Source organism: Embiotoca jacksoni, unplaced genomic scaffold, assembly GCF_022577435.1.
Source record: "Embiotoca jacksoni isolate LCO1_2020_lvr unplaced genomic scaffold, fEmbJac1.0.p SCAF_4, whole genome shotgun sequence".
NCBI lineage: Eukaryota > Metazoa > Chordata > Actinopteri > Embiotocidae > Embiotoca > Embiotoca jacksoni.
Genome location: NW_027185392.1, coordinates 396,671 through 421,145, shown reverse-complemented (window position 1 = coordinate 421,145; position 24,475 = coordinate 396,671). Strand labels below are relative to the sequence as shown.

The 24,475-nt window shown below is 43.7% G+C and overlaps 1 protein-coding gene across 10 annotated transcripts in view; it reads left to right on the top strand.

Annotated features, from left to right (window-relative positions):
* Positions 1-24,475, top strand: part of rims1b (regulating synaptic membrane exocytosis 1b) — a 72,958-nt gene that overhangs the window by 44,472 nt on the left and 4,011 nt on the right. For 4 of the 10 annotated variants that reach the window (XM_069167881.1, XM_069167883.1, XM_069167882.1 and 1 more), the window contains 14 exons: positions 846-999; positions 1,262-1,318; positions 3,153-3,306; positions 4,525-4,641; positions 5,032-5,094; positions 10,193-10,282; positions 12,349-12,414; positions 13,604-13,710; positions 15,056-15,159; positions 15,387-15,547; positions 19,915-20,132; positions 20,445-20,525; positions 23,261-23,405; positions 23,834-23,946. In XM_069167881.1, the coding sequence (XP_069023982.1) occupies positions 846-999; positions 1,262-1,318; positions 3,153-3,306; positions 4,525-4,641; positions 5,032-5,094; positions 10,193-10,282; positions 12,349-12,414; positions 13,604-13,710; positions 15,056-15,159; positions 15,387-15,547; positions 19,915-20,132; positions 20,445-20,525; positions 23,261-23,405; positions 23,834-23,946 (1,630 nt within the window). The remainder of the gene's footprint in view (positions 1-845; positions 1,000-1,261; positions 1,319-3,152; positions 3,307-4,524; positions 4,642-5,031; positions 5,095-10,192; positions 10,283-12,348; positions 12,415-13,603; positions 13,711-15,055; positions 15,160-15,386; positions 15,548-19,914; positions 20,133-20,444; positions 20,526-23,260; positions 23,406-23,833; positions 23,947-24,475) is intronic. The other 6 variants (XM_069167885.1, XM_069167891.1, XM_069167884.1 and 3 more) reach the window with 5 other exon arrangements.

The following is a 24,475-nucleotide window of genomic DNA, read 5'->3' as shown; positions in this document are numbered from 1 at the left end:
TTGGTTTCTAGTTTCATAGGATTTAACTCTTTAACTTTTTTGCATACGTTATTGCGTCTGAAATTTTATTTGAAATTTAACAAAACTGGCCTTTTAGTTTGTTCCATCAATGTACAATCAATAATCCACAAGGTGAAAACCCGACCAAAATCAAAGCCACAGAGTCTGAATACTTATTTTTTTTTTTTTTTTTTTAATGTACATTGAGGGAGAAAATGTCAATTTTATCCGTTTAAAATCAAATCTCCAACATAATAAAGTGAACAAAAAGTAAAGGGGTCTGAATACTTTCTGAAGCAAACATAAGCTCTGTATCATAATGTGCTGTTCGCAGTGCTGTATTGAAGCTGTATAGTATAAATATTCTATTAATTTCCAAGATATCTGTTTTAAATGCATGCACCATTACACTTCAGACGCCAGATGACATTATTTTCTACTTTTTCTCTTCAGCCGGCTCAAAAATGCATTTCACATGAATGAAAACTTTGGGATTTTGACTGATTTAAAATAAAGCCACGTGGGATTGAACTATGTTTTTCCAATTAAAGCAGCGGGTCCCAGTATGCTTTTACGGGCTCGCGGGGTCAATGTGAAGGGGTTATGAGATGATTAAATGAGATGATGATGGAAAAAGAAATACAAAAAAAAAAGAAAAAAGATCATCATTCTGCTGCATTGAATTTGGGTTTCCTCTTTCTAAAACATGGTTGAGAATCTCTGCGTTAAGAGCCCGGTGGGATTGAAGCGGCTCCACGCTTCGAACAAACATCTTTTTTCTTTTTTTTTCTTTTCTCATGCCCTCTCGGCTCTCCCCCCCTTTCCCTCCGTTTCCCTTCCCTCAGATCCTGATCGAGCTGGAGACGGCTTTGCTGGACGACATCCCTCACTGGTACAAACTCCAGACGCACGACGCGTCCTCGATACCTCTGCCCCAGCCGTCTCCGTACCTCCCGCGCAGACACGTCCACGGAGACAGCCCCAGCAAGAAGCTACAGAGTACGTCTGCCTTTCACACACACACACACACACACACACACACACTGCTAAGTGTGTCATTTAACCAGCCAGCGTGTGGTCGCTGCTAACCTCTCCTCTCCTGAGCTTTCTCTTTTTGAGCGTCTCCACGTGGGAGTGTGACAAACTCAACCTCTCAACTTTACCCTGTCCTGTGTGTGTTTTTATTTATGTGTGTGTGTGTGTGTGTGTGTGTGTGTGTGTGTGTGTGTGTGTGTGTGTGTGTGTGTGTGTGTGCGCGCAGGGTCTCATCGCATCATTGATACAGAGTTTGATGATGGTTTGGTAGTAGTGGATAAAGGTGGGTGGGGGGCATGAGCGTTTCCGTTGTGGTAGGCGCCCAGCACTGGGGGGAGGAGGGGGAGGGGAAGTGCGTCTTCCCGCATCCTTTCTCTCAAACTTCACAGCCTCCTTTTGGCTTGTGTTTTAGAGCAAATTCCACCTAAATTAAAAATAATTAATTTGTGCTGCATCAGCAAAAAAAAAAAAAAAAAAAACAAAAAAAAAAAAAAAAAAAACCTCAAAAGGTTTTTTTTTTTTTTTTCTTTTTAAGCAATTCATCATATCACAACCGGGCTGCTGCAGGTTTTCAATTTCAGCAGCGTGTTGTGCCTGAACGAGGCTGCAGTGATCAGTTTCCCCTCCTCTGCTGGGCCGTAGAAAACACTGACGCACCGAGTGCATGTTAGACTGTAGAGACACACTGTAGTTCCCCTCCTGCCATCCTCCTGCATGCTTCTGGTTCCCCGCCCCGGCAGTTGGTTCCTCCACGGTAGAGGACACTTGAACGTAGAAAACAGTAGGAGATGTGGTTATTTTGGACCGAGGAATCACTGCGACTGCTCCGCTGTTCGTCTGTTTCTGCGGCGGCTTTCGGCTTCCCGTCAGCCGAGCGTCGACCTCTTTTGCATATTCATGCAAATTTGCACTCTTTTCAAATGCCAGTTGGGGTTTCGGTTTGTGACAAAAAAAATAAATAATAAGAGGTACAAAATCAGGGAATTGATTTAAACAGAACTCTGCTTCTTTTTTTTTTTTTTTTTTTTTTTATTCTGATTCAAACCGCCTGCGCAGACTGTGCACCTCAAATACAATAGAAATGTTACTATCACCATTATTTTTCATTATTTGATGAGTTTCTGTTACTACGATACCCATGAGTCTTAGCCACAGTCGCTATGGTGAAGAACTTTTGTTGCAGTTGCAGAACAAAAGTTGCTGAATTTGTCCACAATTGACCCGAAATAGAAAAGTGTGATCATTGCAGCTGCAGATTGTTTTAACCTGAGCTTGTGTTTCTTGGCACAATGCATCTTGGGAGTCGTATTTGTTATATAAACAGGCTTTAGCTTACATCTTATTTTTTTTTTTTTTCTTTTTTTTTACCACTAGAGCTTTATCTAGTGTTTCATCCACTACAGTCACCCAAAATGTTTGGAAAGAAAACAGAAAATGTATAAGAATCAATAAGAAATGAATTTATGACATAAATTAAAAAGAAAATAAATGAATCAGACTATTACCAGAGAAACTTATTTTGCCCAAAGTGATTCTTTTCACTTTGCAACTCTGTTCCACATCTCACATTAAATCTGCAACTCATGTCATTTCTTGTATTTCCATATTTTTCTGTATCGCGTGGCTCATATATAGATTATATTCTTTGTAGCTCTAAATGTCTCGCCCGGGTATCTTCTCTGGCTCTCCACGCGGGGTTCATGCGGATCCCAGGTCCGACAGAGACGCTGCAGAAACAGCCAAGCGGAGCGGTTCACCTGTTTGCCAGCTGCTCATTTACCTGTAAAACATCCTGCTGCCGTGATGTTTTACAGTCTGTCACAGAATGGCATCTGTAATAGTAGTGAGCAGCACAACATTCACAACTGGTGCATTACTGTTACCGAAGGACTCACAACTAATGCCTGGATGTGTGTGTGTGTGTGTGTGTGTGTGTGTGTGTGTGTGTGTGTGTGTGTGTGTGTGTGTGTGTGTGTGTGTGTTGTATCCATATGAATCTTTGTTTGTATGAATGTGTGTGTATGTGCTTGTTTTTTGTGTGTTTTTTTTGCATTTGCGCGTGTGTGTGTGTGTGTGTGTGTGTGTGTGTGTGTGTGTGTGTGTGTGTGTGTGTGCAGATGCGGAGCGTAACTCCCGGGAGAGAGAGCGCAGCAGCACGTTGGCGGTGCCGGAGCAGCAGCGGCCCGTCCAGCACCGGTCCCGCTCGGTGTCGCCTCACAGAGAGGACACCTGCCGGGCTCGGTCCCGGCCCGCACATGTGCCCATGCAAAGGTCAGCGTCAAACCCGGCGGCGACGGCGAACCGTCAGTGGAGTGTGCTGATGTAACGGCATCAGCTGTGGTTCGATGGAACGCTCACAAATATACGTTTGACTCGAGCGCTGCGCTTAAATACAAATTCTTGTGTTTTACTTGATCATTTTGTTTTCATACTACTTTTAGATTTTCGGCCCTTCTTTATTATTTTTTACTTTACAAACTTTGCAGAGCGGATTTCTGCACACACTCGATGCAGTATGTCACTTTTAGTTTAGTTTTGCTGCAGGTAAAACAGCAACCAATCCTATTCTCACTGTTTGCAGTGTGCGACACACCTGTGCGCATCCCGGTGGTAGAAGCTCCGCCTCCCGGGACTTGTAGTTTCCCCCGATAGAAGCCATATTTGTTCCGTAGAGTGGAACAGCCTGTTGTCATTCCCAGGCAGTCAAATGTTGTTGTTTTGTCACAGCCGTAAAATATCCTTATGCGTTATCCACCGTGACAAGGCGGGCCAAAAAAGGTCGTGGTCAACTACAAAAGGGGGTGGAGTCTGTGGAAGTTCAGAGGTCGGGGGTGGTGTTTGAGTCCACGATTTCTGTCTCAGAAACCCAAACCCGATCGTTTCCTCAGCTGAACCTAGACTTTGACTGTTTCACATTAAGCACGTGTTTATCGCTGTTACCATGACGATGCAAGTGCGCACATCACCGGTGCTCCCCAACGGCCTCACAAAGTATTCGATAACGGCCTTCTGAGCCGACTGGCAGGTGGAGGAGGCTCCCGAATATCTGCCGACAAATCATGAGGGATATTTATGAGCTGAAAAATAAATCAGGTTGTTTGATAGGCTGAAATTGAAACTGAGTCAAGTTACACACACCGAACTTCTCCTCTTTATTCACCTGTCAGTTTTAATCGGTTTTCTTAAATCAGTTTTGTTTGGAATCGATTTAAAGCCAGCACAAGCACTCAGCACTTCCTGCATGCGTTTCACAATAAAAGACTTGTTGACGGTCTTAAATCTCTGCAGCGCTCCTCGTTTTTTTCTGAATCCATTCTTGTGTAAAATCACATCAAAATAGAAAGAGAAACCTGATTCAAATCAAAACCACAACATGCATACTTTTTTTTTTTTTTAAATTTTCATTCCCTTTTGTACCTTGTTCTTTATTTTTGTGTGTGTATCTGTACAGTACGGTACAATAATTTGATATTTATTGGATTCTTTCAGGAGCTTGGATGAGATCCACCAGAACCGGCACCACTCCCACTCCCCGTCCCGCTACCACGAGTCCCACCTGGAGCACCAGCGCTCCGGCGACTCGGACTACGAGTACTCTGAGGACAGGTAACCTGCTGTCGGGGACTCTGGGGATGTTTTAGGGGGCGAGGGGGCTATGACTGTGTGGGATCAGCAGGGATTTTAACAGCAAATCTGGTCCGATCAAACAAGAATAAAGTCATATTTACGTATATTTTACGAAGGTTAATTTGTTCTTTTGTAATGTGATCTTACCGAACTGATTTCTTACTAATACGACTAACTAACATGCTGAGTTTCTTGTATCGTTCTCTGCTGTTGTGAACGCAGACTTAACTGAAATCTCAAGAGTTATGATTTCCTGGTTTTCTGTCATTCATAAACTCACTTTGCCTGTCTGAGTTTCCATCCTCTTCTGTTGTGTTTTCTCGGCTTGGTTTTTTTCCATTTGTTTACCCATCGTCATGGCAATGACAGTGAAGTCCTGGAGATGCACAGGTCTATCCGGGGCGGGAGTGCCGAGTGCCTGCACACAAACAGGTAACAAAAAAAAAAAAAAAACAAGGAGGAGACGACCATCATTCAGCTTTGTTTTGATACCCGTCACCATTTCCATCCTCACTCAACTTTAACGGCTCCATCTTAACACACCCGGACGTTGATCTTTTCAGCAGGAATGTGTCGATTCTCTTCCGATCATGTCTGTTACGTCTGCTTTTCTGCATGAACACGGATTTCAAAGTGTCGAGTAGCCGTAGCACACTCATGAACTCATGCCTATCACCACGACTGTCCCATAAACACACACACACACACACACACACACACACACACACACACACACACACACACACACACACACACACACACACACGACACGCTGATCGCTGTGCGACGGGATTAGAGACCTGCCTGACCTCAAAGACCGCAAAGCTTCTTTTGATGAATTTATTTATTTATTTATTTTTTGCATTGGATGTGTTCTCTCACGGTAGTCACATCTTTATTTGTTTTCTTTCTTGTCTGTTTCTTTTACGTGCATGATCTCCACCCATGCAACCAACCAGGGGCGTAGGTAGATACAGCAACACACTGCCCCCCAAAATGCCCCTGTTAGTAAATGGTATCCATAAAGACATTTACAGGTAAGCGTGACAGGCGGCCTTGCTGATCTTCCTCTGTGCCCGTCCAAAAGTGTGGTGCTTTTCCCCTTCTGTCTTACGCAATCCTTTGAAGGACCATAGTGGTAATCTCACGTGTTGTAGCCTATCAACTGCAAATCACACACGCTAAATATCATTTCTGACCACAGACTTTATACAAAAGTGGACGTAGTTTCGGGGTCTGAAAAATGAGGCCGATGCGTAAGTGACTTAAGCTGCAATATCACCGAGTGCCACTAGAGGTCGGCTCCTAAAAGCCTCCGGCTCCATAAACTCTCATTCAACTTCTCACAAAATTTTTAGTCAATAAAATTTCACCACGAGTTATCTTAGTTTTGCTAGCTGAAGTCGCTCCTTCTTCAAAAATAGTTTTTTTTTTTTTTGGGGGGGGGGGGGGGGGCGTGTCTGTTTGATTGACAGGCCTGTGGTGCAGTCAGGTTACAGCTATCGGTGGGCGGGACGTAGTATCGCCGGGGCTCCAAGCAGATCGAGTCATATCCCCCCCCCCCTCACCTGCTCCTCCCCCAGCTCGTCCAAATATGGTCATTTCCTGCTCCAAACCGCTCCGAACTAGCAAGAAATCGACGGACAAGTTACGAACTCGAGGCTTCATAACGGTCGTTCACAAACCGACGGGTGGCGTCACTGCTGGTTGCCGTTTGGTTCTGTCACTTTTTTTTCCCAAACTTATCATAGGTTTTTAGACTGATTTTCCATCTTGCAGGAAGCAGTGTAGAACAGAGAATCGATGGTGCATTCAAGCGAGCGTTACCGTCTGGATTGTCAGACACAAGTGCCAATCATAAACTATCTTGTCAGATAAACTCACAGGCGAAACACTCGACAGGAAACGCTGAGGAAGTAACTCTGTCAGTTGTTGCTTGATATCCAACGATCCTTCATTCCATACGACCAAGCAGATGGTTCGTTCCCACCCTCAAATACGACTCAAGGGAGTGTTTCCTAAACGTATTAACCAAGCGGCAACTAACGGTGACGTCACCCGTTGGTTTGTAAACTGCCGTTTTAAAGTCCCGAATACATTTTAGCCGTCACCGTCTTGCTATTTTGGGGCCAGAAGTGACCGTATTTGGACGAGCTGGGGAGGACGATCTGACTGGAAACCTGAGAACACTAAGTCCCGCCCACCGATAGCAGAAACCTAACTGCACCACATGCCTGTCAATCAAACAGACACAGCACCAAAAATGCCTTTTTGAAGCTTATTTTCTAATTAATGATGGATTATTTTCAGATGGACCTCCAGAAAACTAACAAGAAGGAGTGACTTTAGCTAACGACACTGAAATAACTTGAGCGGAAATTTTTTTATCGGCTTTGTATTTCATGAGAAGTTGAATGGGAGTCTTTGCAGCCGGAGGCTTTTTGGAGCCGACCTCTAGTGGCACTTGGTGGTATTGCAGCTAAAGGCACTTCCGCGTCGGCCTCATTTTTCAGACCCGGAAGCTACGTCCACTTTTATATACAGTCTATGTTATAACCAAACCTAAATTCACAAATGTAGTTGAGTTAAAAAGTAGATAATTTGACTCTGAGATGTTGAGTGGAGTAGAAGTATTCAGGTGAAGTACAAATTTATCAGATTTGTACTTGAGTAAAAGCACTCAGTTACATTTCCAGCACTGCGTAGTCAGAAGGACAAAAGGCAAGAGGCCGCAAAATATGTTTTGTGCTGTGGGCCTACGTAGCTATTTACACATTTTAATGTGAGACTGAGATGCAAAATCAAAAGGGGGCGCTATATAGCTAGTAGTGAATATAATGTCAGTGGAGGAGCTTTGAGAAAATCCCCCCTGAACGATGCGATCTCATCTCGGAGACTACATATGAGTTTTTAATGACAAAAAGTTGGAGTTACGAAGCAGGGTCACAAAGTTTGGAAAATATTTATATTTAATAGCAAAAATGGATTTTTTTTTTTTTAGGAGATTAATATGACTAAGGCTTAAGATATCCGAGCTTCCGCCACACTGATTTCAACAGCTCTGTTTAGACTTGAGTGTCCTGAACTTTATGGAAATGCAAAGCACCCCTCACTACATGGAAAATATTCTAAAACTTAAAGCAGGTTATGCAGACTTCATGTAAAGACTTTGCAATTTGCAGTTTATGGGCTTTAATATCCAGCTATTGTCCTTTAACATATTTATCAGATGTTGATCCTGACGTCATACGTTGCTCAGGACCACATCAGAGCATATTAAAAAAATGTGACACACTTTTTGTTTTTCTACCTCATTTAAAAACACATGAGCATCATTCATATTTACCGTATTGCCTCATCCCTGAATCCATCTCCGCCATGTCTCTGCTTTAATCCTTTTAATGGCCCTCCTATACATTTTATAGATCCCCCCCCCCCCCCCCCGTCGCTCGGGGTCCTCGCCGCCTCGACAGCTCCACATCCGTAGAATGTGTTGTATAATCAGCATTACATGTAATCTCTCCCCGTATATATATATATATATATGTGTGTGTGTGTGTGTGTGCAGGGGGGGGGGGGGCTCAGACCACAAGCGGAACCATCTACGTGCTCTTACATAATGACCTCCTCGTAGACAGGAAGCGGTTCAGATCGTCTTTAATCTAAAGGAAGAGGCCTCATTTTAACTGCGCTGGAGCATAAATCACATTTTATGCTGCAGTGTGAACGTTCTTCAGTCCCTCCAGGATATTGCGATTCAAGCGATCTTAAAAATTCCCACGAATTTTTTCCCCAAATAATGTCGTCAACAGAAGCTGTGCTGACAGTAATAAAAGCATAAAGTGAGTCTTTTCAAACAAAACTCGCTTTATTAACACAAATAAATCCTTATTTACAGTCAGGTTTTTCTGCAAAAAAGGCGTCAACAGAAGCTGTGCTGAACATTAATCTTATTATCAAAGGAAGTGATTCCATGTTACTGCATGTTAAATCAGTTTTTATACACACTTCAAGTAGGACTTGAAACTCTATGTGTTTGTGCATACACTAGGTCTGTGTTGAATTAACATTAAACAGCATCTGAAGCTCTTTTTTTGACAGCAGACGGAGTCGTTGTTTCTATTACAGTCACAGACCATCTGTTCTGTAATGCTTCTGAGCTGTTTTTTTTTTTACTTTTATGCACTTTTTCTAAGTTCAATAACTCGAGTTAACTTAAGTTGAATAAAATATAAAAATAAAAGATTAAAACTAGGACATTTCTGTGATATGCAGCATGACTATTATCACAGGAATTGATTGCATATCATTGTTTATCAGGTTTTTCTTAAAAAAAAAAAAAAAAAAACCCACACACACACACACTTGGCCACTTTTAATTTTTCCTGATTCCTGCAATTTTTACAAAAAAAAAAACTCACTTAAAATCAGAAACTGATAAAATCACCATTTGTTTGTCGCAACGATCACAAAAACACTCCTGGATGGACTGGTTCCTTATCTGTCCTGCCTCACTTTGTGTGCTCCCCCCCCCCCACACTTTTCTTTTTGTCAACTTGCATGTGTCATCTTTTGGTTTTGTCCTTTGCCTTTCTTTTTTTTTTTTGCACGCCTGCTTGCCGTGGGCGGGGCTTCTGCCACGCAGCTCCACCTTGCCCGCATGCCTAAAGAGCAAGCCGCCCCACCGGCAGGAGGCGGGCAGCGGCTTGCCTCGTAGCATCCTCACACACCGCGTGCTCAGGTTCACTGATGAGGTCACGGTTAGGTAAGAACAGGCTTCACACGTCTCCACCTTACCCCCAACCCCTCCACCCCCCCGCCTCTTCCCTCTGTCACACACACACACACACACACACACACACACACACACACACACACACACACACACACACACACTCACACACACACACACTTTTTTTTTTTTTTTTTTAGCTTGGCCTGAGCATGTGCTGGCAAAGTCGGAGCATTAAAACACACACTAAACTCCTAAGCCGAGGCGGTCGGCCTGGAAACATGATGTGCGATGTCATGCGATGATGCCGAGCCCACCATCTGTTTGAAGCCGTCACAAAGCAGCATGACGTGCCACCGGACAAACATGCAGCTGTGAACGCAGAGACACACACACACATACACACACACACACACACACACTGTCCCCAACCCCTCCCCTTCTCCCACTCAGACCTGGTTCCCATGGCAACTCACCAGCCTCCCATCTGAGTGGTCTCACAAGTGTATATGGCCGTGAGGAATGACTGGCTATGATAAATGGAGCATCAGAGCCATTACATGTTACCGCTGCGTCTGACGGCCTCCTCCTGTTTTTCTCTCTCCTCCTCTCGTTATCGTCCCTGTCTCTGACTTCCTTCTCTGTTTTTTTGTTGTTGTTGTTGTTTTTTTTTTTGTCTTCCTCCCACTCGTCACCCTTTTTTTTTTGTTTGTTGTCTCTCTTCATCGCCTCTCCTCCATCCTCGTCTTCCTCTTCTCGCTCCCTCTTCCTCTCTGCTGCCGCGTTGTGGCGGCGCAGCGACCTGCAGCCGTCGTTGGACAGAGTGAGGAGCGCCAGCACCACCTGTCTGAGGCCCGATGCCAACTTTCACTCCCCCGACAGAGACAGGTATCAAAGGAGAGGTTTTAAACATGAAATCAGAAACAGTGATCCGTTTTTTTTTTGTTTTTTTTTCTTCCTTGACTGCATGATTGGATCATCCAGCATTTGGAAATTTTAAGGATGCTGCATGTCATCACACCAGATCGTGTCACGTGTCCCTTTTCATACATGACTGAATTTGCCATCAAACACATTCATGGGAAAGCATCTGTCTTTGATTTTCAAAAGTTTAACACTACACCAGAGTCAAATAGTCATCTGGATGTAGGGTTGCGGGTAAAGAAAAATACATGCTTATATTAAGTAAAATTACATTTCATTAAAATGCAACATATTTTGCACAAAATTTACATTTAAAATTTTAGATGCAATTTTAGAATAATTAAAATACTGCTCTTTAATCCTCTTAATAGTAAGTAACAGTGACATAAAGCATCTTTATGCTCAGTTTTAGAAGAAGTAGCCATGGCGGGCCAAAAATAAGAAAGAGCGGGTCAACCTGGTGCATGAATCCACCAGAGAGGGAAGGACAACGAGGGACAGGTGAAACTAACCAGGGCGGGACAAACATGCTGCGTTCAAATGGAACTCGTGAGCTTGTGGTTACAACATGGGAAGTCGTGTGCACCGTATGCTTGGCCTTCAAATGGTAAACACCGTTGCTCGGCAACGGCAACAGGGACAACTTCTAGTTGCCACGGAGGCTAACAATTTAGCAAACTAACAGGAAATACAAATTCCCAGAATTTGGGAAGATCAACATTTTCCTCAGGCGTAAACTATTATCTTAGTTATGAAGACAAACTCTACACGACTAAAACTACAATATGTCAGCCTAACATTCAACCAAACACGAACCTCCATGACCTCTTGACATTTCTATAAACGTCAGCAAACACGTCACAACTTGTGAACTCGAGGCTTGTCGAAGATTTTAGAGTTCTGACGTCGTGAATACCACAAGAGGGCGCCGTTCATACGGACCCTTCTCGTGTATGCGGTCAATACGACATTTAAACGCAGCAAAAGAATGATTTTAATTAATAAACTAACTAAATAGTTATTGCTCGTTAGCATTTTAGCTGGAAACTGGAACAGTGTACTCTTGTTTTTTGATTTTGAATTTAGCAGTTGAAATATCAAAGTTGTTCATTTTAAACGCCTGAGTAAGTACTAACAGGCAGACTAAGTCAAAGAGTTAACCCCTTTTTTTTTTTTTTTCCAGTCTTTATGTTAAACTAAGCTAATCTAACCATTTCCGTGTAGCAAGGAAGCGAACAGATTAACGAAGGGAAACTTCAGTATTTTCACCACTATGTTAGTTTTCTTTTCTTTTTTTCTACCTGTTCTCAGAAGTTTCACGTTAAATGTTTTATACTTCGAGTCTCTGAAAATTCACAGTTTTAAAACCTTCGACTCACTAACGACCTCTCCTGGTGTTCCCGCCCCGGGACGCTCCTCCTCCTCCTCCTCCTCCTCTTCCTCCCGCCCATCCCCCCCCCCCCCCCCCCCCCCCCCACCCCTTTAGGTGCTCCAACTCTTTGCCCCGCAAGACTCCCCCAAGTCCCCGGATTTTAGTAGAACATGTGGCCCCTGAGGAAGACAGGTACACCCAGGCCTGCCGTTCACCCCCCCCCCCCCCACCCCCTCCACCGACTCCCCACCTGTGTTTATACCTGCATCTACCTCGCTGCCTCGACCTCCTCCTGCAGACATCACATCCCAGATCCCGTGATCGGCTCCGTTTCTTCCCCCTTTCCTGTAAATATTTGTGCTCTAAAGCTGTGCAATCCTTCTTTTATTGCGCCGCACCTGCTTTCTCTGCTGACTTCTCCGGCTTTCTTTCCTGTAAAGTCGTTACTGCTGGAGAGAGAGAAAATAAAACACACACAAAAAAACTTTACAGCTATATTGCTTTTTTTTTTTTTTTTAAACCACTCAAACCAAAAGTGTCAGTTTGAGCCTTTTTACATTATTTCCAAGCTGTCGTTCTGTGAGTCTCCATTTCCCACATCGTGTTTTGTTTCTCTTCCTCTTCCTCTCTCTCTGTGGCGGCTGTTCACCTCAAACAGGCAGAGTAGCAATTCATCAAGTCCGAACTGTCACAGGGGCGGCGGAAAGAGCCTGGAGGGGGACGGGTAAGACCATTCATTCATTCATTCATTCATTCATTCATTCATTCATTCACTTCTCTTCCTCTCATTACCGTCTCACTTCATACCTCACCTTCTGGAATAATGAATTATTTTCTTCCGGTTAAGTCATTTTCTTGTTCAGTATGTGACACCATGCAAAGAACAAATTAGTTATAAACTCACTACAGTTAACAGTCCAGAGTTTTCTGATTTAATTTTAAACCAGAAAAACCCAAAAACTTTCCCTTTTATAAAGGGTCAAAAAATGAATCTGGATGGAGTCCCCAGGACCAAAAAAATACAAGTTTATGTTATGTGAAATTACGTTTCTTTAAAATAAAATATATTTGAGAGAACATTAGCATTCTGAATTTTAAAATAAATCTCCCAATAATTAAAACACAACTCTTTAATCTACCATTAAAGTATTTTTTTTTTTTTATATTGTAGAAATTATTTTGCCCGTTTTCTTTTTTATAAATTTCCTCTGGTCAGTCTGTCTCCGCATCGATGTCTCATCTCAGCTATAAAAATAACTATTCAGTGTCTTTTCATCACACACCTACACAGGCTGAAGAGAGTCCACACAGAGCGACGATTTTGTTCTTTTATTTTCTTTCTTTTACATGTTTTTTTTTTTGTTGGTTTTTTTTATGTTTTCCTTTCTGTTTTATTTGCCGCTGGCAGCCGTATCCAGCCCACCTCTATCCTGAGGGGCAGTCGAGGGAGGGGGGGCCCCCTGAGGCCCTTCGGACAGACCGTCCTGTCAGGGTCCTGTCCTAACTCACCTCGCCTGGACAGGTGCATGCTACTGCCAGAGCTCCTCCCCTCTTCTCTCCTCCTGTGTGCCTCCTCTCTGTGACAGTGATAGCGCTGTATGTAGGATGTGTTGTATCCCATAATAACCTTCACGGTGCTGTTCAGCTGCGTGCGTGTGCGTGTGCGTGTGTGTGTGTGTGTGTGTGTGTGTGTGTGACACCTGGTGTAGAAACTCCAGGATGTAAACACACTCGGCACTACTTCCTAATGACTCCTTCTCCTAACTTGACCTTTGACCTTTTCCTTCCCGCCTTCACTCTGTTTGCTTCTGTGGTTCAGTGTCGGGGGTTTCCCGGGAAACGAATCGACCCGCGGCGTTGCGTCGTCGTGTCTCACTCTCCCTCCTCCCCCGTCTGTGTGTTTTGTCTCTCAGAGCTCATCCTCACGGCAGCCCGTCTCCTCCGACGGGGACGCCGTCGTCGGGCCGCCGGGGCCGCCAGCTGCCGCAGCTCCCCGCCAAGAGCAGCAGCATAGAGCAAGGTAGGCCCTGTGGAGAGAGTGTGTGTGTGTGTGTGTGTGTGTGTGTGTGTGTGTGTGTGTGTGTGCGTGCGTGTGTGTGGTAACACTTTATAATGCCACAATGTCACTTTTAGCTGAAACTAAAATAGGTTGCATTTGTTTTGTGGTTTTTGTTGTGATCAAAAATGTTTGATTTTGCTGCGGATTTTTTTTTTTTTTCAAAAATTGGGATGTAATTCGTTTTTTGCAGTAAAATTGTAGGAATTTGAAATAAATAGATTTTAAATCTAAAACCTGATAAAGAGATAAATAATCGCTTCCTGTGATAAAAAAAAACAAAACCGTGCTGCACGTCACAGACTTTTGAACTCCCACAAACATGGTCACGTCCGGGTTGTTCTGGTTTTTTTTTCTCCGGACAGCTAGCAGCTGTTTGTTTTGATGGTGAGAGGAGAGGCAGCACAGCCTCGCTGATTGGAAATAAGTTTTTTGTTTTAGTTAATGAAGTAATAAGAAACTTTATGCTGAAAATACTTTCGGCAGAGCTTCGGTTGACGAGATGCTTTGATTTCAGGACGGATGGGAGTTTTTTCAGCTCTCACTCTGACCTGCTGATGGAGCAAAGAGACTTTTTGTATTCCAAAATTCTCCATCATGTCTCTGAGCCATTAAAAACCAAAGGTTGTTCAGTTTTGGCCTCGCAGTTGTTGGATCTGTTACTGACTGAATCAGGAGGTTTTTACGCTGGAAATATCCTGGGGAGAAATATATTTGCAACTCAGCTGTTACACCTTAAAAGAAGAAAGTCATTATTGTGTTACTAAATTCAAAAACTTTACAGATTTTATCAGATGTTAAAGATGTGACTTTTTTTTCTCTTCTCTTGCAATTCCATTGTATCTGTCCTTCTCTGTTTCTGCAAAGAAAAGCCGTTTAGATAGTAAGCAAAAAGGGAATCCACCACTACAAATGTATGATTTCATATGATCCTTTTTAATCACAGCTTATTTTATTTTATTCATTCATTCATTCTGCATTAAAAAAAAAAAAAAGGCTTTCTTCCTTATTGGTGAAATAGAATCACAGGTGTACAGATGACAGGAATTTTTAATGAACTTTTTCGACGCAGATATAAATACTGTTTGTTTCCATGCCGACTGTGAGCATCTCTCTCTGAGCCCTCAGTAAACAATATCACACAGACACCTAATGTGGCACATCAGGCTCCCCCTGGTGGCGGGAAGCAGATCCTGCATCCTCAGGACTGAACAGCCTGTTGAAAGAGCTTATTTTTTTAAATTCTTTCTTTGTCTCACACTCTTTTATTTTGTGTGTGTGTGTGTGTGTGTGTGTGTGTGTGTGTCAGCTCTGGCAGCGGAGGAGCGAGCCCGACAGCTGCCGATTAAAGTACATTCCTACCGGCCTTCAGCCTCCCACGACCCCGAGACGGACCTCAAGACCAAACGGGAGGTCGGCGTCTTTGCTTTATACTCTCTTATCGTTTCTTCCTGCAAAATCATAACTAGCTGTTTAATGTTTGGCAAACCTTATGTGCAAATTCTGTTTTGTTTATAACTTTAATTGAATACAGTATTTTAAACTTTTAGAGAGAGAAAAAAGTTTTCTTTTCACATTCACATGTCAATTAATTGTCATCTCTTCCTCCTCCTCCTCCTCCTCTTCCTCTCCGTCCGCAGATGTACGCAGATCAGCGGCGTAGCAGCGACAACGTGTCGGCCAGATCGTCCGACAGCGACATGAGCGACGTGTCGGCCCTCTCCCGCGCCAGCAGTGCCTCCCGCCTCAGTAGCACCAGCTACATGTCCATCCAATCAGAGCGGCCCGGGGGACGACTCAGGTCAGTCCTCATTGGCTGCTCTCGCCGCGTGTGCAGGTTCAGTGTAAAAGGGGGCGTTTGACATTCATTTCTTTCAGTTAAATTATACCTTTTTAGTTTTTTTAATTATTATTATCTGCATGCTAATCGTTGTGTGTCTTTTTCCTGCATGCCACTCGCTGCATGTTTCTGTCTTTCTGCATGCTCTTCTGTCCACACACACACACACACACACACACACACACACGTGAACACAAACACGCGCTGGGTGGAAACAAACAGATCCAAGTCGTTAGAGGAGGAGAAGAGGGACAGGAGGATCTCGTGGGGGGTGGAAGAAGAGGAGGAGAGGAGGAAGTCGACGGGGAAGAGGCGCTTCTCCGCCGAGTTGAAGCGCAGGAGACACACGGTAGCGGGAGACACGCGGGAGTCCAGGTAAACGCACACACCTGGAGCGGTGACGTCACCGGTGATGACGTCGGGACGGATCCGTCCTCCTCCCCCCGCGCAGCTCGCGGTGCCCGGTGGTTATTCTTCCTGCTGATGCCGTTTTCTGATGTTTATCTGTGGCTCTGGAGGAGCTCGAGAAAAACAACGTCCCTGTCTGAGCTTTTCTGACGATTTATGATGCAGTTGTGGAGTCAGAAAGGTGTGAGGCAGTTAGGAGGCAGGGTGGAGTGGAAGCGGTGAGCGGTGAACACAGGAAGTCGTTCAAGTGGTTAAGTCGTGAGGACAGTTGCTGGGCAACGACAATGTGGACGGCATCCGGAAGCCGCAGTACATCAACATTTTCCTCCGATGTCTTTATTAAACTACGAAGAAACACTTAAAATATTTACTTATCACCCCGAAAAAATATTCATATTTCGAAGGCTCCTGCCACTTTCGGTAAACGTCGGCGAACGCGTCACGACTCGTGAGCGTTCAGAAAACTCGGAGGTCCGACGGCGTTCATACGGACTCTTTTCGTAAACGTAATCCCATTTGAAGGCAGCCGTGTTGCATTGTGGGAAATGCAGGATCCAGGAACAAACCGATCTTTACCCAGTTTTTAATCAAAGAGCGCCGTTGTAAACTGAAATAAGTACGTTAAAAAAAAAAAAAAAAGGGTTCAGATAAAAATAAATTAACACTTTGTATGAGTAAAAAGAAAAGTAATAATTATTATATTGCACTACATGTACTACAAGATGAACGTAAACTATAGAAAGGATCATAGTATTCTATCCTAGATTCTTCTCTAACAACAACATGAACCAATCGGATCGATCTCAGCCGACCAAAAATAAAGAATTGAAAAGCAGGTGATAAAAAAAAAAAATTAAAAAAAAAAGAAAAATCACATCTCACTTCTCGTGCGTCCACACACACACACACACACACACACACACACACACACACACACACACACACACACACTCCTTCCCGGCTGACCAGTAGCAGCGCGCTGACAGGGACAAATGACCCCATCGCTGCAGCCCCTCCGTGGACCAGCTGGTGATGCAGTGCAGCTTATTAACCGGCTAATGTATCAAAGGTCTGGGAGGAAGAATGGAGGAGGGAGGAGGGAGGAGGAAGGAGGGAGGAGGGAGGAGGGGCCCGGTTCTTCAATCAATCCAAACAGAGGGTTTTAAAAGTGCAGCCCAGAGGCCCTCCACACACTGTGTGCAGTCAGAGGTCAGAGGTGTGTGCGTGTGCGTGTCAGAAACATACAATTTATTTTCTTTATTTAGTTTGTACACGCTCAGAGCCAAAAGCAAAAATTTACGTGAATTTCTTTCAAGCAACCCAAACCAGGATTATTTTCAAACCTTAACCACGTTGTGTGTTTTTTTTTTTAACCTAACCCTAACCAGATGGTGACGATGTCACATTTAACCCAAACTCTGATCCTTTTCAAACCATAACTGCGTCCTTTTTTGGTGCCTTATCGTAAATCGCCTTGTGAGTCACAAACAGCTTTGATAAATTGTCCGTATTTGATTGACTGTTGATTGTTGAGGTGCATCGTGGGTAATGTAGGCGCTGTGTTTGGAGAACCGTCCGTCCAAAGTGTTCAATAGCGTAAAAAGGAGATGAGGGCTCTTTAAAATTAAGCAAACTAATTTATATTAGTTCATATAATTTTATTAATATTGCTATAAATGAACATAGAGTTAATATAATTTATATTAATTAATCTTTATATAAATATAATCAACTCGTATTCTGTCATATCAATGATAGAATTCAGTCAATCAATGAAGATGTAGTATAAAGTTCATGCCGCCGGTTGTTTGTATGAAGTGAAATATTTATATACACATTTACAACAATAATAACAAAGGTCTCATCGGATGGATGCAGCGGCGTCATCAAGATAAACAGTGTTTTCTGTGCAGCTGCTGGTTTCAGATTCAGATCCGCTCATCAGACGAACAGCAGTCGGTGGACTCGGTGAACTCCGTTCAGAAGAAGCGGTCAGTTTTGAGAAGCAGCTGTGAATTAGTAATCCGGTGATGTGGAAGGACTGCAGTCCTCGGGTCAGCTTTCACTCAGAGATATTAATATCAGTATTCAGAGGACTCTCTCGCGTCTGCTTCAGGGCCGGTTTGATGAGAGCTCGTGGAAATGCCGGGCCGCATACAGACCAGCAGAACCTCGAGGTGCTGTGAGGTTACACGGACGGGCCGAACTCGCCTCATACAATCTCCTTTTATCGCCTTTGTTCTTCAACCTCCCCCCCTCCCCCCTCTGTCATATTTTTCCACACTGCTCCTTTAAAATTTCAAAATAATTCAACTCTGCTCGTATTTGCTGCTTCACTCAGATATCCTGCCTTTTATTGAACGTACTCAAGTGTCACTTGTTGTCGGATGGAAAGTTTGTATCGCAAATAGTTGACCTTTCAGAATAAAAGCACGCAAAAAAGACAAAAAGATGCATTTTCCTGAAATACATTCAGTAGTGGAAAGTAAACAAAGTACATTTACCCAACTACTTAAGTAATAATTTGAGGTATTAGTACGTAATCTCAGGCAAATATTGTACTTTACTGTCCAGTAAAAACCATGTATCCCCAAATTTTGATTTTAAATCAGACTTTTTTCTGACAAACTGAAGGATTAGATGTTCTTCATGTGCTGAGAAAGTTCTCTAAGTTCTCTCTTTTCTTAGATAAATAATCAATTTTAAAACCTCTGAATTCGCTGAAGAAAAAAAAGTCTTTGGTTGTTAATGTTTTAAAGAACAAAAACAATACAATCACATGATGATCTTAAAGAATATGATGCATTACTGTAGACATGATGTAGTTAAAATTAGCAAAACCTTAAAGAACTACAGCAGTAAAAAGCACATTAATGAGTCAAATTAATCCAAAAACATCATACATAACAGTGAAACGCTGACTTGTACTCTCGATACTTTAAGTACAATCTGCTGATAATACGTTCATACTTTTGGAGTATTTCCACAGTATGGTATTAGTACTTTTACTTCAGTAAAGAGCCAAATTAGTTCTTCCACCACTGCAGGTTTTAAATGACAAAATATTGAAATATTGAAAAGATTTGGGGGCAGTCTAGCCCCAAAAACAAAGAAAATCACAACATTTTCAGCCAAAAACAACAAATATAAGTCTGGTTTTATTTGTGTTTGTGTGTATTTGTGTTTGTGTTTGTGTTTGTGTGACCCCCCCTCCCCTCTCCTCCCCTCCTGCATGTCTCAGATCCCTCCTTGCATGCCTCCTGTGCTGGGGCCGCCTGGACCCCCTCCATCCTGTAGACCTGGACCCTCCCCCTCCATCGCCTCCATCCTCTGCTCGCCCTTCCCCGACTCCCCTGCAGGGGGCGGCGGAGAGGCCTCAAACCAGCCTCCCGCTCCCCAGTCGACCCTCGAGCCCCCTGGGTCGCTGGAGCGTAGCTGTCCGGGGCCCGGGGGGTGCGGAGAGTACGGGTGACCGGGTCAGCGTAGCCGGACTCTCCTGCAGCACTCTGGCCCCCTCTGAGGGGACGGACATGCGGCGGCTCCTCCGAACCACCAGGAGGCAGCGTCGGTCGCTGGGCAGCTTCTGCTCGCGCTTCGTTTCCCGTTTCAGAAGAAGGAACTTTAATACGTGAACTGATCCGCTTTGGACTTTCAGAACATTTCATTTTAATATTAATTGATTAATTGAAGGCTATATCTCTAGTCTCGTCATCACCACTTCTCTTCTCTGGGAGCCCACATGTTCAAACATCTGGAGTTTTATTAAACATAAACCAAACTAAGTTAGACTTTCCGTCGATACTGTTTTGTGTGTGTCCGACCACAGTAAAGGTACGGTACGATGACATCACACCGGGTCCCTCACCGCTGTCCCCTCTCTCTCTCTCTCTCTCTTTGTCTCTCTCTCTCTCTCTCTCCAGTCGGGCGATGCGGTCGTCGATGGGCCGCAATATGCTGAAGAGCTCCAGCGTGAGCGGCGAGATCTACACGCAGGAGCGCACCGACGGCAGCCAATCGGACACGGCGCTGGGCACGGTGGGCGGCGGCAGCAAGAAGAGGCGCTCCAGCCTGAGCGCGCGGGTCGTGGCCATCGTCGGCAACCGTCGCAGCCGCAGCACGTCGCAGATCAGCGGGCCCGGTGAGTCGCCATAGCAACCCTTACGTTTCAGCGGTGACTGTGGGAAATACATGTGTACATTTGTTTTGTTTTTTTACAACAACACGGATGACATGCGGGAAACAGGCCTTCTGTTTTCAGGTTTTTCTGTCACTATGTCCGTTTCTAGCAAACACAATATCTCAGGAACGCCTTGATGTAATTTCCACAAGTCATTATTTTAAATTCCCTCAGTGTTCTGGTGATCCTTCTGAAAATAATTCCAGTATTCATTAGACATTAGGCCTCAAACACATATTTGTTTCTATGTTTCTTCCCCTCACTCCTCTCCAGTTTGTCCGAAAACCAAGATGGTGGCGACCAAAACACCAGCAAGAGGCTTCAAAACTGCTGTTAACAAACCAATGGATGTCGGTACGGTTGGTCGTCTCTTGACCTGCATGTTTCAACACGTGTTATCATGTGACTTTGATCCAGCCAGTGCAGGCTCAAACCAAGCATGTGGTGTCACCTATTGGTTTGTGAACTTCAGTTATGAAGCCTTGAGTTTGACTTTTCGGTCGTCGCCATCTTGCTAGCTCGGAGCGGTTTGGAGCAGGAAGTGACCATATTTGGATGAGCTGGGGGAGGAGCGAGAGGTGGATCTGACTGATCTGATTCAGGACACTACGTCCCGCCCACCTATAACGGAAACCTGACTGCACCACAGGCCTGTCAATCAAACAGAGATGCCCCGAAACATACCGCTTTTTGAGGCCTAATATTTGATTAATGACGGGATTATTTTCAGACGGACCGCCAGAAAACGAATAAGAAGGAACGACTTTACACCGAAATACCAAAATTACTTGTGGAAAAAAATCGACTGACTTTGTATTTCCTGAGAGAAGTTGAATGGGAGTCTATGGAGCCGGAGGCTTTTTGGAGCCGACCTCTAGTGGCACTCGGTGGTATTGCACGTCTGAATTGGCCTCATTTTTCAAACCTGGAAGCTCCGTCCTTCCTTTATTTACAGAATCTATTGTTTCAACTCATCCTAAACCCTTAAACAACAGCTAAGCTAATGCAAAAACATGTCTGACCCGAGACTGCGTTGCACACAGGCATGAACTTTGCTCCTTTGTCCCGAGGATGCAGCCGTACCCGAGCACCGCAAACCGAGAGTGTCCTTTTTGTTCGGTTACGAAACAAAAAACCTCTGCTGCTCCGGTGCTCGGTACGAAAGAAAAACAAAAAAACAACCGAAATGATGTTGTCTGGGAAAGTTTCAGAGCAGCTGAGAGCCGCTGGAAGCTCAAACAACAAGAGGTCTGGGTCCGCTCTTACCACGGGGGGTCGTGTGGGATGAAAGCCAAACGCTCTACTGCCCCTCTTTGTAGTGGACATAAAAAGCTATTAGAGGACATTAGGCCTGGGGGGTGTGATGGGGGGGGGGGAGGGGAGGAGAGGAGAGGAGAGGGAGGAAGCAGAGATAGGAAAGAGATCAAACTTAATTTCAAAAACCCTCCCCAGTCGTGATAGATGACAGCGAGCGCAGGTAAGAGAGACTTGAATTTTTATGAGAAGATATTAAGTTCACTTTTCACGGCAGGTTATAAATATAAATATAACTGCAGGAATGATGGGAAGCTCAGAAATGCTGCCACATTCACCACATTTATGAGTCAGAAGATGGACGCTCCAGCTCGGGCCGCTGTTTTTTTTCTTTCTTTTTTTCTACCCAACAATTTCCTGTTTACGACTGATTACCGGACTCGGCAGAACATGGGTGCGACTCTGGCCGCGCTTCACAGAGTCATGAGCCGCATCTGTGGGCTGTATCTTGTGATATTTAACTCCCTCTAACCACCAGCGGATGGACGGATGCGTTTGGTATTCAGGCGGACTGAGTGAACGTCCACCGCTTTATTTTAGTCGTGTTTCCTCTTGTTTCCGAACCTCAACGAGAAAATCTTAATCCTGCTGCTTCTGTTGTTTTTTTTGTGGTTTTTTTCATGCTCTCTGTAAAAAACAATAACAATTTAAATCATCAGGGGGAGTACTATGCAGTGTAATAACTTGATTTATATGGCAGATTTCAAGTTACAAGAATTAAAAACAAAGAAATGAGCCTCTAATGTTCAAATAAAAGTTGACATCATGCAAGAATATTTACAAGCGAGGGTAACTGTTGCATCTTTGACAGAGATTTGAAAGATTAAATCGGAGTCTGGCAGGTCGGTCCAGATTCAGGCTACTTACAGACTCGCTAGAAATCAACACGTCGGAGATATTTTCAGGGTCCGAACTTCAGCGTGCCTCAGATGTAATCAACAAAAATGAGAGAAATCAATTCAGGGGACCAAAGATGCTAAAACTGATGTTACGTGGGCTCTTTTGTTGGATTTAGTTTTTCCGCAGCGTTCTGGACCAGATAAAGTTTGGACGGGTTGCGCTGAATGAGACAGGAAGTTACGGTCTTCTAACCGGGATGAAACGAAAGCATCAAAGACAGTTCTTTGCAGAAAGAAAGGATCTAAATTTTTCAATATTTCTGATTTATTTAACCGTTTCCGCCCGGAAAGTCTGTGTGCCGAAACCAGACTTGATATTAGAACGTTTTCTGAAGAGGTCGCCTGTTGCTACTGTGATTGCAACACAATTGTAATTGATTACAAAAAAAAAAGTTCTTCAGATATTGCTCTGTCCTGGTACGACGGAGTAGTGGTGCCTCATTAAACAAAAAAAAAAGGAATTAAAATAATAATAATAATAATAATAATAATAATTTTGCACTTGAGAAAGTTCGAAAACAAAAAGTTGAAATGTCGAGAATAAAGTTGAAATTATATTTCCAGAATAAAATTACATTTCAAGGCTCAGGCGAGCGTGGCGTTTGAGGTTTTGACTTCATGGTCGATGCTCCGTGTTCTTTCTCCGAAGCCCGACCACGTGCATTTGCAGAAAGTTTCATTTCCATTTCATTTTTTGTAAGTCACATGGCTCAAAGCATGCAGCAGGTTTCATTTTCATCCCCTACAGGAAAAAACGTGTAACTATCACACCCAGACAGCCAAAGCGTATCTATCTCCCTTTTTTTTTTTTTTTGCTGGAGTGGAGCAGCGTGTCTATTTCACGCTTTGTCGTGATTCTGTACCTCTTTCGTCCAGAAGGGAAGAGTAAGAAGGAGAAGGGAGCGCCCATCCAGAGGAGCACAGAGACCGGCATGGCAGTGGAGCTGACCAGGAACATGAGCCGCCAGCCGAGCAGAGAGTCCAACAACGGCAGCATGAACAGCTACAACTCGGAGGGGAAGTGAGTGCAGCCTCCTGTTTCTGTTCATCATCTGCAGTCTCAGAAAGAAGAACTCCGAGTGACAGTAAAGTCTGCATCCAGGCATGTTCTGGCTGATTATATCCGGGTAGAGACATCCGCTCCTGCCTGTATGTGTCACAGTAAACACAGTCGAATATAATGAGCTCGACTTGGACTCAGTGAGGCGGCGGCGGTGAAACAAAACTTTGACCGAATCAAATTAAGGCCCAGCGTTTTCTGTCGCCTCGGCAATTCTCGAGAGTTTATTGAAAGGTTTTGATGCTGTAAATAAAAAGTGGAAGCAAACGAGTGAGATCGGCACCGGGAGGCTCAGACTATGCTGTAGTGGTTTTATATTGACACGACGGTGATATTCGTCATTTTTTTTTGTACTAATGAATCCATGTTTTTGTGTTTTTCTGTGATAGTTTGATCTTCTCTGGAGTGAATCTGGGTGCCAGCAGTCAGTTCAGTGACTTCCTGGATGGACTGGGACCAGCTCAGTTAGTGGGCAGACAGACGCTAGCTACTCCGGCCATAGGTACAAAACCTTTATTCATCTTTACTCTATAAACTTCAGATCTCAGATTCAGACCTTCTGCCTTCGTAATTTTTCGGATAATTTGTTTATTTATATTTAGGGCCCGAGCACCGATGGTGCGAAAGCCCTATTGTTCTTCAAGGAATTATTATTCCGTGTTATTATTATTCTCCATAAACAAGTGCATTTTTGGAGGCTTTATCATATTCAAAAACTTGTGAAATTTGGTACACGCATCTGTCCTGGCGAAAAATTTCGTACTTTAATGGAGTCGTGGGTGGCCGTGGCCAAATGGCTCGCTAGCGCCCCCTAAACAGATGCCCCGCTGGCTACATTTACCGACATGCATGAAATTCGGTGGACAAATGTACTATTTTAATATTTTAGTTTTATTATTTAAAAAAAAAAAAAAAAAAAAATGTTTTTTACTTTTTGTTTATTTGAATGTTTGTTTTTATTAAATCAATAAATTGGATGTAATTTTATTTATTTAATATTTATTTTGTATTTTAATGTCTATAATTTAATT